General features: G+C 40.3%; 2 protein-coding genes across 3 annotated transcripts in view; one reads left to right on the top strand and one right to left on the bottom strand.

Annotated features, from left to right (window-relative positions):
• XRCC4 (X-ray repair cross complementing 4) overlaps positions 1-13,787 on the bottom strand; it is a 268,265-nt gene extending 254,478 nt beyond the window's left edge. The window contains exon 1 of one of the 2 annotated variants that reach the window (XM_068533655.1): positions 13,703-13,787. The gene's annotated coding sequence lies outside the window, so the exon portion shown is untranslated. The other variant, XM_068533663.1, reaches the window with a different exon arrangement.
• Positions 13,788-13,886: 99 nt separating this feature from the next.
• TMEM167A (transmembrane protein 167A) overlaps positions 13,887-14,554 on the top strand; it is a 33,203-nt gene continuing 32,535 nt past the window's right edge. The window contains exon 1 of the mRNA XM_068535607.1: positions 13,887-13,997. Coding sequence (XP_068391708.1) covers positions 13,995-13,997 — 3 coding nt within the window. The 5' untranslated portion in view covers positions 13,887-13,994. The remainder of the gene's footprint in view (positions 13,998-14,554) is intronic.

Here is a 14,554-nt window from a genome sequence, read left to right as displayed (position 1 = left end):
AAAATTTTAATTGAACAAAATACTCAATATGAATCATAAGTATATTCAAAGATTGCACAGAATATCCACAATAAAGAAACCAGAAAGGGGGCAGAGGGGGGAGGAGAGAAGATGGTGGAAGAGTAAGACGCAGAGATCACCTTCCTTCCCACAGATACAGTAGAAATACATCTACACGTGGAACTGCTCCTACAGAACACCCACTGACCGCTGGCAGAAAACGTCAGACCTCCCAAAAGGCAAGAAACTCCCCCCGTACTTGGGTAGGGCAAAAGAAAAAAGAAATAACAGAAACAAAAGAATAGGGACGGGACCTGCACCAGTGGGAGGGAGCCGTGAAGGAGGGAAGATTTCCACGCACTAGGAAGCCCCTTCTGCGGGCAGAGACTGCAGGTGGCAAAGGGGGGACGCTTCGGAGCCACGGAGGAGAGCACAGCCACAGGGGTGTGGAGGGCAAAGCGGAGAGATTCCCGCACAGAGGCTCGGCGCCGAGCAGCACTCAGCAGCCCGAGAGGCTTGTCTGCTCACCCGCCGGGGTGGGCGGGGCTGGGAGCTGAGGCTTGCGCTTCGATTAGATCGCAGGGAGAGGACTGGGGTTGGCAGCGTGAACACAGCCTGAAGGGGTAATCGCACACAGCTGGCTGGGAGGGAGACCAGGAAAAAGTCTGCAGCTGCCGAAGAGGCAAGAGACTTTTTCTTGCCTCTTTGTTTCGCTGCGCGCAAGGAGAGGGGATTCAGAGCGCCGCATAAACAAACTCCAGAGACGGGCGCGAGCCGCGGCGATCAGCGTGGGCCCCAGAGACGGGCGTGAGACGCTGGGGCTGCTGCTGCCGCCTCCAAAAAGCCTGTGTGCGAGCACAGGTCACTCTCCACACCGCCCCTCCCGGTAGACTGTGCAGCCCGCCACTGCCAGGGTCCCGTGATCCGGGGACAACTTCCCCGGGAGAACGCACTGCGAGCCTCAGGCTAGTGCAACGTCACGCTGGCCTCTGCCGCTGCAGGCTCGCCCCGCCTCCTCTGTACCCCTCCCTCCCCGCGGCCTGAAGTGAGCCAGAGCCCCCGAAGCAGCGGCTCCTTTAACCCCGTCCTGTCTGGGTGGGGAACAGACGCCCTCAGGCGACCTACACGCAGAGGCGGGTCCAAATCCAAAGCTGAACCCCGGGAGCTCTGCGAACAGAGAAGGGGAAATCTCTCCCAGCAGCCTCAGAAGCAGCGGATTAAAACTCCACAAACAACTTGATGTGCCTGCATCTGTTGAATACCTGAATAGACAACGAATCATCCCAAATTCAGGAGATGGACTTTGGGAGCAGTATATATTAATTTTTCCCCTTTTCCTTTTTTTGTGAGTGTATATGTTATGCTTCTGGGTGAGATTTTGTCTGTATAGCTTTGCTTTACAATAGCTTTATTTTACTTCACTATATTATAGCCTCTTTCTTTCTTTCTTTCTATTTTTTCTCCCTTTTACTCTGAGCTGTGTGAACGAAAGGCTCTTGGTGCTCCAGCCAGGCATCAGGGCCGTGCCTCTGAGGTGGGAGAGCCAACGTCAGGACACTGGTCCACAAGAGACCTCCCAGCTCCACGTAATACCAAACAGCAAAAATCTCTCAGAGATCTCCATCTCAACATCAAGACCCAGCTTCACACAACGACCAGCAAGCTACAGTGCTGAACACCCTATGCCAAACAACTAGCAAGACAGGAACACAGCCCCATCCATTAGCAGAGAGGCTGCCTAAAATCATAATAAGGCCACAGACACCCCAAAATACACCACCAGACGTGGATGTGCCCACCAGAAAGACAAGATCCAGCCTCATCCACCAGAACTCAGGCACTAGTTCCCTCCACCAGGAAGCCTACACAACCAACTGAACCAACCTTAGCCACTGGGGACAGATCCCAAAAACAACGGGAACTACGAACCTGCAGCCTGTGAAAAGGAGACCCCAAACACAGTAAGATAAGCAAAATGAGACGACAGAAAAACACACAGCAGATGAAGGACCAGGGTCAAAACACACCAGACTTAACAAATGAAGAGGAAATAAGTAGTCTACCTGAAAAAGAATTCAGAATAATGATAGTAAGGATGATCCAAAATCTTGGAAATAGAATAGACAAAATGCAAGAAACATTTAACAAGGACGTAGAAGAACTAAAGAGGAACCAAGCAACGATGAAAAACACAATAAATGAAATTAAAAATACTCTAGATGGGATCAATAGCAGAATAACTGAGGCAGAAGAAAGGATAAGTGACCTGGAAGATAAAATGGTGGAAATAACTACTGCAGAGCAGAATAAAGAAAAAAGAATGAGACGAACTGAGGACAGTCTCAGAGACCTCTGGGACAACATTAAACGCACCAACATTCGAATTATAGGGGTCCCAGAAGAAGAAGAGAAAAAGAAAGGGACTGAGAAAATATTTGAAGAGATTAGAGTTGAAAACTTCCCTAATATGGGAAAGGAAATAGTTAATCAAGTCCTGGAAGCACAGAGAGTCCCATACAGGATAAACCCAAGGAGAAACACGCCAAGACACATATTAATCAAACTGTCAAAAATTAAATATAAAGAAAACATATTAAAAGCAGCAAGGGAAAAACAACAAATAACACACAAGGGAATCCCCATAAGGTTAACATCTGATCTTTCAGCAGAAACTCTGCAAGCCAGAAGGGAGTGGCAGGATATACTTAAAGTGATGAAGGAGAAAAACCTACAACCAAGATTACTCTACCCAGCAAGGATCTCATTCAGATGTGATGGAGAAATTAAAACCTTTACAGACAAGCAAAAGCTGAGAGAGTTCAGCACCACCAAACCAGCTTTACAACAAATGCTAAAGGAACTTCTCTAGACAAGAAACACATGAGAAGGAAAACACCTACAATAACAAACCCAAAACATTTAAGAAAATGGGAATAGCAACATACATATCGATAATTACCTTGAATGTAAACGGATTAAATGCTCCCACCAAAAGACACAGGCTGGCTGAATGGATACAAAAACAAGACCCATACATATGCTGTCTACAAGAGACCCACTTCAGACCTAGAGACACATACAGACTGAAAGTGAGGGGATGGAAAAAGATATTCCATGCAAATGGAAATCAAAAGAAAGCTGGAGTAGCAATTCTCATATCAGACAAAATAGACTTTAAAATAAAGACTATTACAAGAGACAAAGAAGGACACTATATAATGATCAAGGGATCGATCCAAGAGGAAGCTATAACAATTGTAAATATTTATGCACCCAACATAGGAGCACCTCAATACATAAGGCAAATACTAACAGCCATAAAAGGGGAAATTGACAGCAACACAATCATAGTAGGGGACTTTAACACCCCGTTTTCACCAATGGACAGATCATCCAAAATGAAAATAAATAAGGAAACACAAGCTTTAAATGATACATTAAACAAGATGGACTTAATTGATATTTATAGGACATTCCACCCAAAAACAACAGAATACACATTTTTCTCAAGTGCTCATGGAACATTCTCCAGGATAGATCATATCTTGGGTCACAAATCAAGCCTTGGTAAATTTAAGAAAATTGAAATCGTATGAAGTATCTTTTCCGACCACAACGCTATGAGACTAGATATCAATTACAGGAAAAGATCTGTAAAAAATACAAAGACATGGAGGCTACACAATACACTACTTAATAACGAAGTGATCACTGAGGAAATCAAAGGGGAAATCAAAAAATACCTAGAAACAAATGACAATGGAGATACGACGACCCAAAACCTATGGGACGCAGCAAAAGCAGTGCTAAGAGGGAAGTTTATAGCAATACAAGCCTACCTCAAGAAACAGGAAACATCTCGAATAAACAACCTAACCTTGCACCTAAAGCAATTAGAGAAAGAAGAGCAAAAAAACCACAAAGCCAGCAGAAGGAAAGAAATCATAAAGATCAGGTCAGAAATAAATGAAAAAGAAATGAAGGAAACAATAGCAAAAATCAATGAAACTAAAAGCTGGTTCTTTGAGAAGATAAACAAAATTGATAAACCATTAGCCAGACTCATCAAGAGAAAAAGGGAGAAGACTCAAATCAATAGAAGTAGAAATGAAAAAGGAGAAGTAACCACTGACACTGCAGAAATACAAAAGATCATGAGAGATTACTACAGGCAGCTCTATGCCAATAAAATGGACAACTTGGAAGAAATGGACAGATTCTTAGAAATGCACAAACTGCTGAGACTGAACCAGGAAGAAATAGAAAATATGAACAGACCAATCACAAGCACTGAAATTGAAACTGTGATTAAAAATCTTCCAACAAACAAAAGCCCAGGACCAGATGGCTTCACAGGCAAATTTTATCAAACATTTAGAGAAGAGCTAACACCTATCCTTCTCAAACTCTTCCAAAATATTGCAGAGGGAGGAACACTCCCCAACTCATTCTACGAGGCCACCATCACCCTGATACCAAAACCAGACAAAGATGTCACAAAGAAAGAAAACTACAGGCCAATATCACTGATGAACATAGATGCAAAAATCCTCAACAAAATACTAGCAAGCAGAATCCAACAGCACATTAAAAGGATCATACGCCATGATCAAGTGGGGTTTATCCCAGGAATGCAAGGATTCTTCAATATACGCAAATCAATCAATGTGATACACCATATTAACAAATTGAAGGAGAAAAACCATATGATCATCTCAATAGATGCAGAGAAAGCTTTCGACAAAATTCAACACCCATTTATGATAAAAGCCCTGCAGAAAGTAGGCATAGAGGGAACTTTCCTCAACATAATAAAGGCCATATATGACAAACCCACAGCCAATTGTCCTCAATGGTGAAAAACTGAAATCATTTCCACTAAGATCAGGAACAAGACAAGGTTGCCCACTCTCACCACTATTATTCAACATAGTTTTGGAAGTGTTAGCCACAGCAATCAGAGAAGACAAAGAAATAAAAGGAATCCAAATCGGAAAAGAAGAAGTAAAGCTGTCACTATTTGCAGATGACATGATACTATACATAGAGAATCCTAAAGATGCTACCAGAAAACTCCTAGAGCTAATCAATGAATTTGGTAAAGTAGCAGGATACAAAATTAATGCACAGAAATCTCTTGCATTTCTATACACTAATGACAAAAAATCTGAAAGTGAAATTAAGAAAACACTCCCGTTTACCATTGCAACAAAAAGAATAAAATATCTAGGAATAAACCTACCTAAGGAGACAAAAGACCTGTATGCAGAAAATTATAAGACACTGATGAAAGAAATTAAAGATGATACAAATAGATGGAGAGATATACCATGTTCCTGGATTGGAAGAATCAACATTGTGAAAATGACTCTACTACCCAAAGCAATCTACAGATTCAATGCAATCCCTATCAAACTACCACTGGCATTTTTCACAGAACTAGAACAAAAAATTTCACAATTTGTATGGAAACACAAAAGACCCCGAATAGCCAAAGCAATCTTGAGAACAAAAAATGGAGCTGGGGGAATCAGGCTCCCTGACTTCAGACTATATTACAAAGCTACAGTAATCAAGACAGTTTGGTACTGGCACAAAAACAGAAATATAGATCAATGGAACAGGATAGAAAGCCCAGAGATAAACCCAAACACCTATGGTCACCTTATCTTTGATAAAGGAGGCAAGCATATGCAGTGGAGAAAAGACAGCCTCTTCAATAAGTGGTGCTGGGAAAATTGGACAGATATATGTAAAAGTATGAAATTAGAACACTCCCTGGCACCATGCACAAAAATAAACTCAAAATGGATTAAAGACCTAAGTGTAAGGCCAGACACTATCAAACTCTTAGAGGAAAACATAGGCAGAACACTCTATGACATACATCACAGCAAGATTCTTTTTGACCCAGCTCCCAGAGAAATGGAAATAAGAACACAAATAAACAAATGGGACCTAATGAAACTTAAAAGCTTTTGCACAGCAAAGGAAACCATAAACAAGACCAAAAGACAACCATCAGAATGGGAGAAAATATTTGCAAATGAAGCAACTGACAAAGGATTAATCTCCAAGATTTACAAGCAGCTCATGCAGCTCAATAACAAAAAAACCAACAACCCAATCCAAAAATGGGCAGAAGACCTAAATAGACATTTCTCCAAAGAAGATATACAGATTGCCAACAGACACATGAAAGAATGCTCAACATCATTAATCATTAGAGAAATGCAAATCAAAACTACAATGAGATATCGTCTCACACCGGTCAGAATGGCCATCATCAAAAAATCTAGAAACAATAAATGCTGGAGAGGGTGTGGAGGAAAGGGAACACTCTTGCACTGTTGGTGGGAATGTAAATTGATACAGCCACTATGGAGAACAGTATGGACGTTCCTTAAAAAACTACAAATAGAACTACCATACGACCCAGCAATCCCACTACTGGGCATATACCCTGAGAAAACCAGAGTTCAAAAAGAGTCATGTACCAAAATGTTCATTGCAGCTCTATTTACAATAGCCAGGACATGGAAGCAACCTAAATGTCCATCGACAGATGAATGGATAAAGAAGATGTGGCACATATATACAATGGAATATTACTCAGCCATAAAAAGAAATGAAATGGAGGTATTTGTAATGAGGTGGATGGAGTTAGAGTCTGTCATACAGAGTGAAGTAAGTCAGAAAGAGAAAAACAAATACAGTATGCTAACACATATATACGGAATCTAAGAAAAAAAAAAAAAGGCCATGAAGAACCTAGTGGCAAGACGGGAATAAAGACACAGACCTACTAGAGAATGGACTTGAGGATATGGGGAGGGGGTGGGGTGAGATGTGACAGGGTGAGAGAGTGTCATGGACATATATACACTACCAAATGTAAAATAGATAGCTAGTGGGAAGCAGCCGCATAGCACAGGGAGATCAGCTCGGTGCTTTGTGACCACCTAGAGGGATGGGATGGGGAGGGTGGGAGGGAGGGAGATGCAAGAGGGAAGAGATATGGGAACATATTGTATATGTATAACTGATTCACTTGGTTATAAAGCAGAAGCTAACACACCATTGTAAGGCAATTATACTTCAATAAAGATGTTTAAAAAAAAAAAAAAAAGAAACCAGAAGTAATAATTGTACTGAAACTTTCCAAAATTTCCCATCCTATGGCACATCATTAGACTCATGACATCTTAGATTTTTTTATCTAACAAATATAAGTCAAACACCTATTATAGTTCCTGGCTCGTAATCAATAAACGATTCTAACTTAAATGGCTGAATTCATTTAATCTGTACCAATTTGAATGACTCTAGTTTATACTTTTCCTCCTCCGTTCTCAACTGAAGAGTTCTGTATTATTAGCTGTCACTAAACATCGGTCAGAGAATGCCATCAGTGTCTTGGTCCATGCCCCACCACAATTCAGGTTAAAAGTGTTCATTCACCCAACATTTAGAGAGAATTTGTTGATTTTTGTTACCCAATACAGACTCCCTACTGGTAGCAATAAAACTTCGAGTGACCCCCCTCACATCTGCTATTCTTATCCACAGGCTATGAGCAAGCTGACTTTTGGCCCCAAGTTCCAGCAGAACACAGACCCGGGCTAAACCAACATTACATTTTAATCCCCAGTAACTGATTCAAAGATGAGCATGTGATTCAAGTTAGGACAACTAAGGCCAGTAAGCCTCAATTTCAGGACTTTTATTTGCATATAGAGGATAGATACTCTTCTCTACTGGATTTGGTGTTATGAAGCTGTAAGACTGGAGCTGTTGGGAACAAAACCAAGAGAGCAGAAAGTAGAACTGAGGGGTGGCCAGCAGGTCAGATCTGATTTCAGCAGCACCAGAATCTAGATCTAACTGTGTGTTTTAGGTGTGAGGCCAAGAAATTCCTTTTTCCTTAAGCTACCTGTTTCAGTCTTTGGAATCAGGCATATTTCAGGACGAATCTTCATTGTCATTCATTGGTTATGTGAATTATCTCAAAGTACGTGCAAAAGAGTTGTAAGTAAGCAAATGTATATACTCCATCAGTGGTATAAGTACACACTCTGGGAAACACTCTATTAAACATAATATTCAATACCAAACAGGAAGTTTTACATTTTTAGCTTTATATGCTTCCATTCTTATCAAATCCAAAACACATGGCATTTCAAAAACACTGGGACTTTGTTGTCACTACATAATAAATAACCAGTGAACAGGTTGTTCAAGAAGACAACTGGTAAATATTTTGCATGAGGCGCTAATGATTCTAGAAAAAAAAATCATAATATGTCTATTCAAAACAAAGGTTCAAGTCTTGGTTACAGGGCAAAAAATGTTTCCCAAGTTTTAAAAATCACTAATTAATATTCTAATGCTTTCTCCTTAAAACTCAACATCTTACCTCAAAATATTGGCAAAGCCTCCCCAAAAGAGGGATCCAGTCAATTTAAATTTTAAAATTGTGTTTTTGCTTCTGTCTTTAATACACTGAAAATAGATCAAAAGCCTTTTATGAACCTCTAAGCAAAGCTGTTTCTTCATGTTTATCAAGTTATTTATAGAAACAAATGTAGCTTCTGCAAGAACATATGACCTCAATTGTACTTTGGATTCACTGTTCACGATATAAACATAACATTGCAATATGGTAACATGATTAGATTACTGTACAAAAGCCACCAATCTTTGCTATCAGAAAAGAGAAGCAATGAGAGGACCAGTCCCAATACCCATGGTTTATGCTCTTCTAGGACTGCTTGGACTATTATTATTCTAAGAATGTTAAGTTTAATCTTCTAGAAGTCTGCAAAACAGATGTAACGTTGTTTGTGTGGTTCCAATGACTTGATATAAAGGTTTCAAACATCTATTTTTCACCAAGTGCTCTGTTATATTACAGTGATATTCATATGGGAATTAACAGTGGTGACCTGTGATACTCAACCAAACATATTGACTTTACTTGCTCATTACCCTACAGATTTTCTTCTGAGGCATAGTTTTCAGATAATAACCAGGACAAATTTCTTCATTACAGTTAAACTTCAGAAACTTATGTTTTCTCTATTGCTAAATTCTCAGAGCACAAACTTTTGGTTCCCAAAAGTAATATCTAAGGCATGACTTGAGCCAATTTCTGTAAGAATAATGCTTAAAATGAAGAGATTGGTTCCTAAACACAATATTATGGCAAGATATTTTTTAATTCATTTTAGAGATGAGTATCACAGCACCACTAATTTACAAAGTTATAAATTGCAACCATGCTGTAATTTTTTAAAAAACACTTAAGTTAAACCTACATATAGAACTATATTAATATACTATATTATACATGTATCTACCTACAAATTACCAAAGAAGCATCAATAAATTTTTTAAATTTAACTTTTGAAGTGCCCTAAAGTTTAGACAGATGTTATCCTATTTTCTCTGAGATTTTCTCTGAGCAGCTGTTCATTTGGACATGCTCCTTATTTATTGATATACTGTGTTCAATGCTAGGGTCACATTTCTTAAACAGGAACTTGGCAACTTCCAAATTCTATGGTAAATATTGACATATCTCAGCATGTCAATATTTATACTGTCAGGACACTTTGATGAGTCTCTTCAACAATGGCTGCATCTTATTTCTTGGCAGCCACTTGTTTCTGTTCCAACTGAGCAAGATCTTTCTTTATTCAATAAAATTCTCACTAACCGTTCAGACAAAATTACAAGTAAGCTAATAGCATCCTCTCACACAAAGACCAGATTGAACTCCTTGCTTATTTCAACATTTTGGTCACTTCTGCAGGGTTAGTAAAGCTCAAAGAAACAAGGCACAAATTCAGGAGAGTACTCCAAGTAATACTTGTTTTTGACTGCAGCAATTCCAAGCCTAATCATCATTTTCAACCCCATTGCTAAGGGTGAAAGCCGCCGAAGCCTTTTCAGAATTTACAGAATTAAATTATTTCCTTTTTTGTTAGTCCTAAAAGCTAGACAAATTTATAAAAGATTGGTTTACAGACTGCAACAATGATGATGATAGTCAGAGAGAAGTTTGAATCCAGAATGCCTGCCATAAAAGGTAGTTGGAAAGTCTGGCTCATTATCTAGAATTAAACAGTGTTTTACATGCAAAATTAGTGTACCTAACTTTTGTGCCAAGTATCAGAAATCATGTTAACAAACTAACCATCATTAACTCAATCTTAAGAGCAAATTTCCATCATTGGGAGAAAATCTGTGCACTACCTTGTAAATACCCTGGGATTTCCCAATAGCACAAAAACAAAAGTTTAATTTAAAGCTATTGGCAATACTGGCATCTAGTAAAAGCATGAATGCCTCATCAACAGTTTAGAATTCTCACACAGATTTTTTCTTTTGGGCAACGAAAGTCTCAGTGGTGTTTTTCTTCTAGAAAGAGCCCAATTTTATCAATATTAAAAATTTGCTGACTATAATAACCCTCTGTTCACTGATTTCAGCCAGTGTTTTAGAAAAAGACACAACTCACTTTCTCATCAGCTTCACAAAGGACAAGGAACAAACTGCCCAGGGCTATAAAATGCATTAATTACCTCCTACTAGTACAAAAAGAACTAGCTTGAAGATAGCCACCTTCTTCCTTGAAAACAAGGTATTGCAAATAAAGCATTGATTTTATACTCAGAAGACCCAGATTGAAATCAAAACTCTACAGCTTCGTAGCTGAGTGACTTTGGTCATGCCATTAATGCATTAAAATGCTCACTGACTACATCCTATGTACCAGGTTTTCATATCTCAAAGATGAGTAAGACATATCCCCAGCTCTCTGGTGAGACAGAAACACCCAAAGAGGATTATTATACAAGCTTGTAAAGTGCAGAGGCAGGGTGGGAGCTCATCTGAAAAGTAGCACGTTAACCAGCCTGAAATTTCAGGGGAGGCTTCCTTGAGTTATAGCTGATATAAATCTTAAAAGGTGGAAAAGGTTTAGGAGTGGAAGGAAAAAGATAAGGAAACACATTCCAGGCAGAAGAAGCTGCATGAGCAAAGGCTTGGAGACAAGAAATAGCAATGATATATCGAAATGAACAATTCACAGTTTCAGACTGACTGCTGACACTAACAAGAGCATTTGGGGGAGCAATAGCCATGTTGAAGGGATCTCAAGAAAGAACAGTAGAAGGGAAATTGGGACTTGGGGCATAGAAACTCCTTAAAGGATTTTTGCTCAGAGGAGCAAATAAATGGGGTTGGAAGTAGAGAAAAGTTAAAAGAAGCATTTCTTAAGGTGAAAGAAATAACATGCAGGTCAATCAAAATTTTATGGGTCTTAATCTAAGAGCCATGGGGAAAGAGAATTTAAAAAGAGGGAGAGAAAAAGGACAAAGACGAACACTAGATAACAAAAAACTTCAACCTCAGTCTATGGAGACTAGCTGGGGATCAAAGAAAACGAGTTAAGTAAAACCACTGTCTTTTAATATATGAGAATATCATTGAATGAGGGAAAAAAAGGAAGTCAGATAGAAGGAAATAATCAACGCTATCAATACTAGACACAAAGTAAAAAGAGAAGAGGGAAGAAAGTGGTCTGGTGGTAGAAAAGCGATAACAATTTAATTTTAAAAACCATTAATTTAAAAAACATTTTATTGAGTGCCCAACATGCAAGTCAATCAGCCCTCCACCATTATCCCTCCCTTCAAAGAGTTTTTAATTAAGTGAAGAAAACAAGCCAGGCACACAACAGGCAACCCTTACTGAGTGCTTAGTGTATGTCAAATACCTGGCTAGATGACTTACTTGTAATAACTCATTTAATCCTTACAATACTGGGGAAGCCTATGCATTCTCTCCACAGGAAAACACAAATACATACTATTTTTGCATACAATCCTACTGAACCCATGAAACCAAAGTTAAAAATACTCTTCTGGATGCAGGAGAGACAATAATTTTTGAAGATGGAAATGATAGAGTCAGATTTCATTTTTAGTAAGTAAGAAAATGATCCAAGATAGTTTGAAATGAGAATCCATAGCAGAGCTATGGAAAGTAGACTTCTGAAACAGCAATGTAAGATAGTACTTACATTAGTTCACTGGCAGTGAAAACCAAGAGCAGGGAGTTTATGTGCTTAATGACCATATAGCTCAATTACCACCTCCCTAGAGATCTTGCCACACATCAGATTAACTTTGTTTGCTGTGATACATGAAAAACAAACTACACATTTACGTATGTTCAGACTTATCTATTGCTATTTGGGTTCCTCCATGGGTAACTTTAAAATAACTGACATTGTTCTTTCCTATTTTGAAGCTGAAGTACATAAGAGCCCATGGCCTAAAATTTATTCAAATCCATAAATATAGTAAATCAATTGTGATCTCTAACAACTTCAGTTTCCTGGTGCACTTCAGGTATTACATATTACCCTAAGCGTTCATAAAGATGAAGACAATCTTCACACGAAAGCAAAATGTCTGCAGACACAGTTACTACTTTAGAAGCCAAGCTTGATGAGTTGCACAACATAATTTCCATAACTAAGCCAAGGTTATTTAATTTGAATGGCAACACTTGCAAGCAATCAAAAGCCAGAGCATTATGGCTTGTTTTTTGATAGGAGGAGGGTACAGTACGTTTTTATACATTTCTTATTCCCCTCTTCCCCATGCCCATTAAATTTCTGGAAGGAACAGGCCATCTTTATTCCTCTGCTGCACTCTCACGATCCCATGAATAAAGCTCAGTTAAATACTTGCTAAATTTGTGTATTTGACCAACTCTTAACAAATCAATAAATTCAAAAGTAAAGTTAGTTATGGTTTAAAAAAGAAAAAAGAAAAAAGGAAACGTGTTGGGCTGTAGCCAACGATGTAATCACAGGAGAAACCCAAATGTTCTAATCACTGTGTTGCCCTAAATATAGAAGGGTCTCATAGTTTGGCCAAGAACAGCACATAAATCAACACCTCATGTAAGTTTCCTTTCCTCTTTTTCTCTATCCCACTTCAAGTCAAAGCATTAAAAAACTGATAACATTCTATAAAGAATCTCGGGGTGGGGGGAAATAGAGCCTTATCTAATGGGATTATTAAAATTAGAGAAAGCTAAATAATACTACTACTGATTAAAAGAAAAAGTTGGCATGTTATTGGTCTTGCAGCTGGACTCCTTCTCTGGAGTACCTAATCAACTACTGAACTCAGGAAACGCAGTTCCTTTCCTTTTGTTACCACAGAAAGTTCCTTCCTGACCCCAACGGGCCTAGTACGTTTCAGCCCCAGATGGAACCCATTTACAATTTACAAAATGCTGGGGATTGGAAGAGAGAGAACGCCAATGTTAGAGAAATAATCCAACACCTTCTCAACACAACCCACCGAATTCAAGTGTCCTCCTAATTCCACAACTTTACAGGGCATTTCGAAGGCGCTTTACATTCCAGAGACTCTCTCAGGTGCAAAGGGAGAAACTGTAAAGGGAGTCCAGGAGATGAACGCCCTGCGTGTAAGCCCAGGGAACCCAAGTGTTCCCGAAGAGTCCATAAACAGAAGGGCCAAAAGCTTACACATCGTGGGGGGAGGGGATCCAAGCAGGAAAAAATTTGCGCGCTGCGGAGTTCTACAAAGCTAAAAAAGAAGAGAAAAAAAAAGAAAAGAACTGGACCACCGAGGCAGTCGCCACTTCCGGACCCTACCTGTCAGTAACTCCACTTCCGGTCTCCTCCAAAAGGCCCGCTCCCACAGGCAGACATCCAGCAGCCAATGAGAGTGTCATTTACTTCCGCGGGGCTGAATGACGGCATTTACACCCCGCCCTTTCCGGTAGAGAGGAGCCTATCGTAGAGTCTGAGACGTGCGGCTCAGGAGGAGGTACCCTGACAGGCCCAACCAGACCGCGGAAGGAGCGAGAAAGGCAAGCCGGCCCTGTACGCCTCTTCCGCCCCGGGCCCGGAAGGGTGATGTGGCTGGGGTTTCGCCGGCCTCACTATGGTAAGAACCGGGGCTTCGGGGTCGCGGCTGAGCTTTGTGAAGGGGCTGCGGGCCCGCACAAGGGCTGGAGGGTTGGGCGGCGATCCCGGGTCCCCGGCTAGGGAACCCTGTCACTAACTTGATTTTCCCGGGCCTCGGAGGATGCACAGGCCCGGGAGCCATGTGGCCCCTCCACGTCCAACCAGGGAGAACCAGGGCTGGCACCCCAAGAAAGACCCCGGGGCCGCAGAACCCCTCTTCACACGCCGAGGCCACTTTCCTGACTTGTTTCGAAGAAGTGCGCTGGTTTGGTTTAACCCATCGGTTACTTAGACTCTTTGGTCATTTTGAGGCATTAGAGCTGCCCGGGTTTGCGCTTGTTATTTTGCGGCGCCTTATCTGCGGGCCTGATCCAGGTTTTTATTTCCCTGTTGTCAAATAAGCCCCAAGTGCTACACCTTAATTTTCACATGTTGAATTAGTGGCCTTTTAGGTCCCTCCAACTCCATTCTCTCAACTTTAGAGATGCTACTTTATGAGCTATATTTTAATGATTGGAGTTGTCTGCGGAGGTGGCT

This window comes from Eschrichtius robustus, chromosome 2, assembly GCF_028021215.1.
Source record: "Eschrichtius robustus isolate mEscRob2 chromosome 2, mEscRob2.pri, whole genome shotgun sequence".
In the NCBI taxonomy this organism is placed as follows: domain Eukaryota; kingdom Metazoa; phylum Chordata; class Mammalia; order Artiodactyla; family Eschrichtiidae; genus Eschrichtius; species Eschrichtius robustus.
This window is presented reverse-complemented; position numbering and strand designations above follow the sequence as displayed.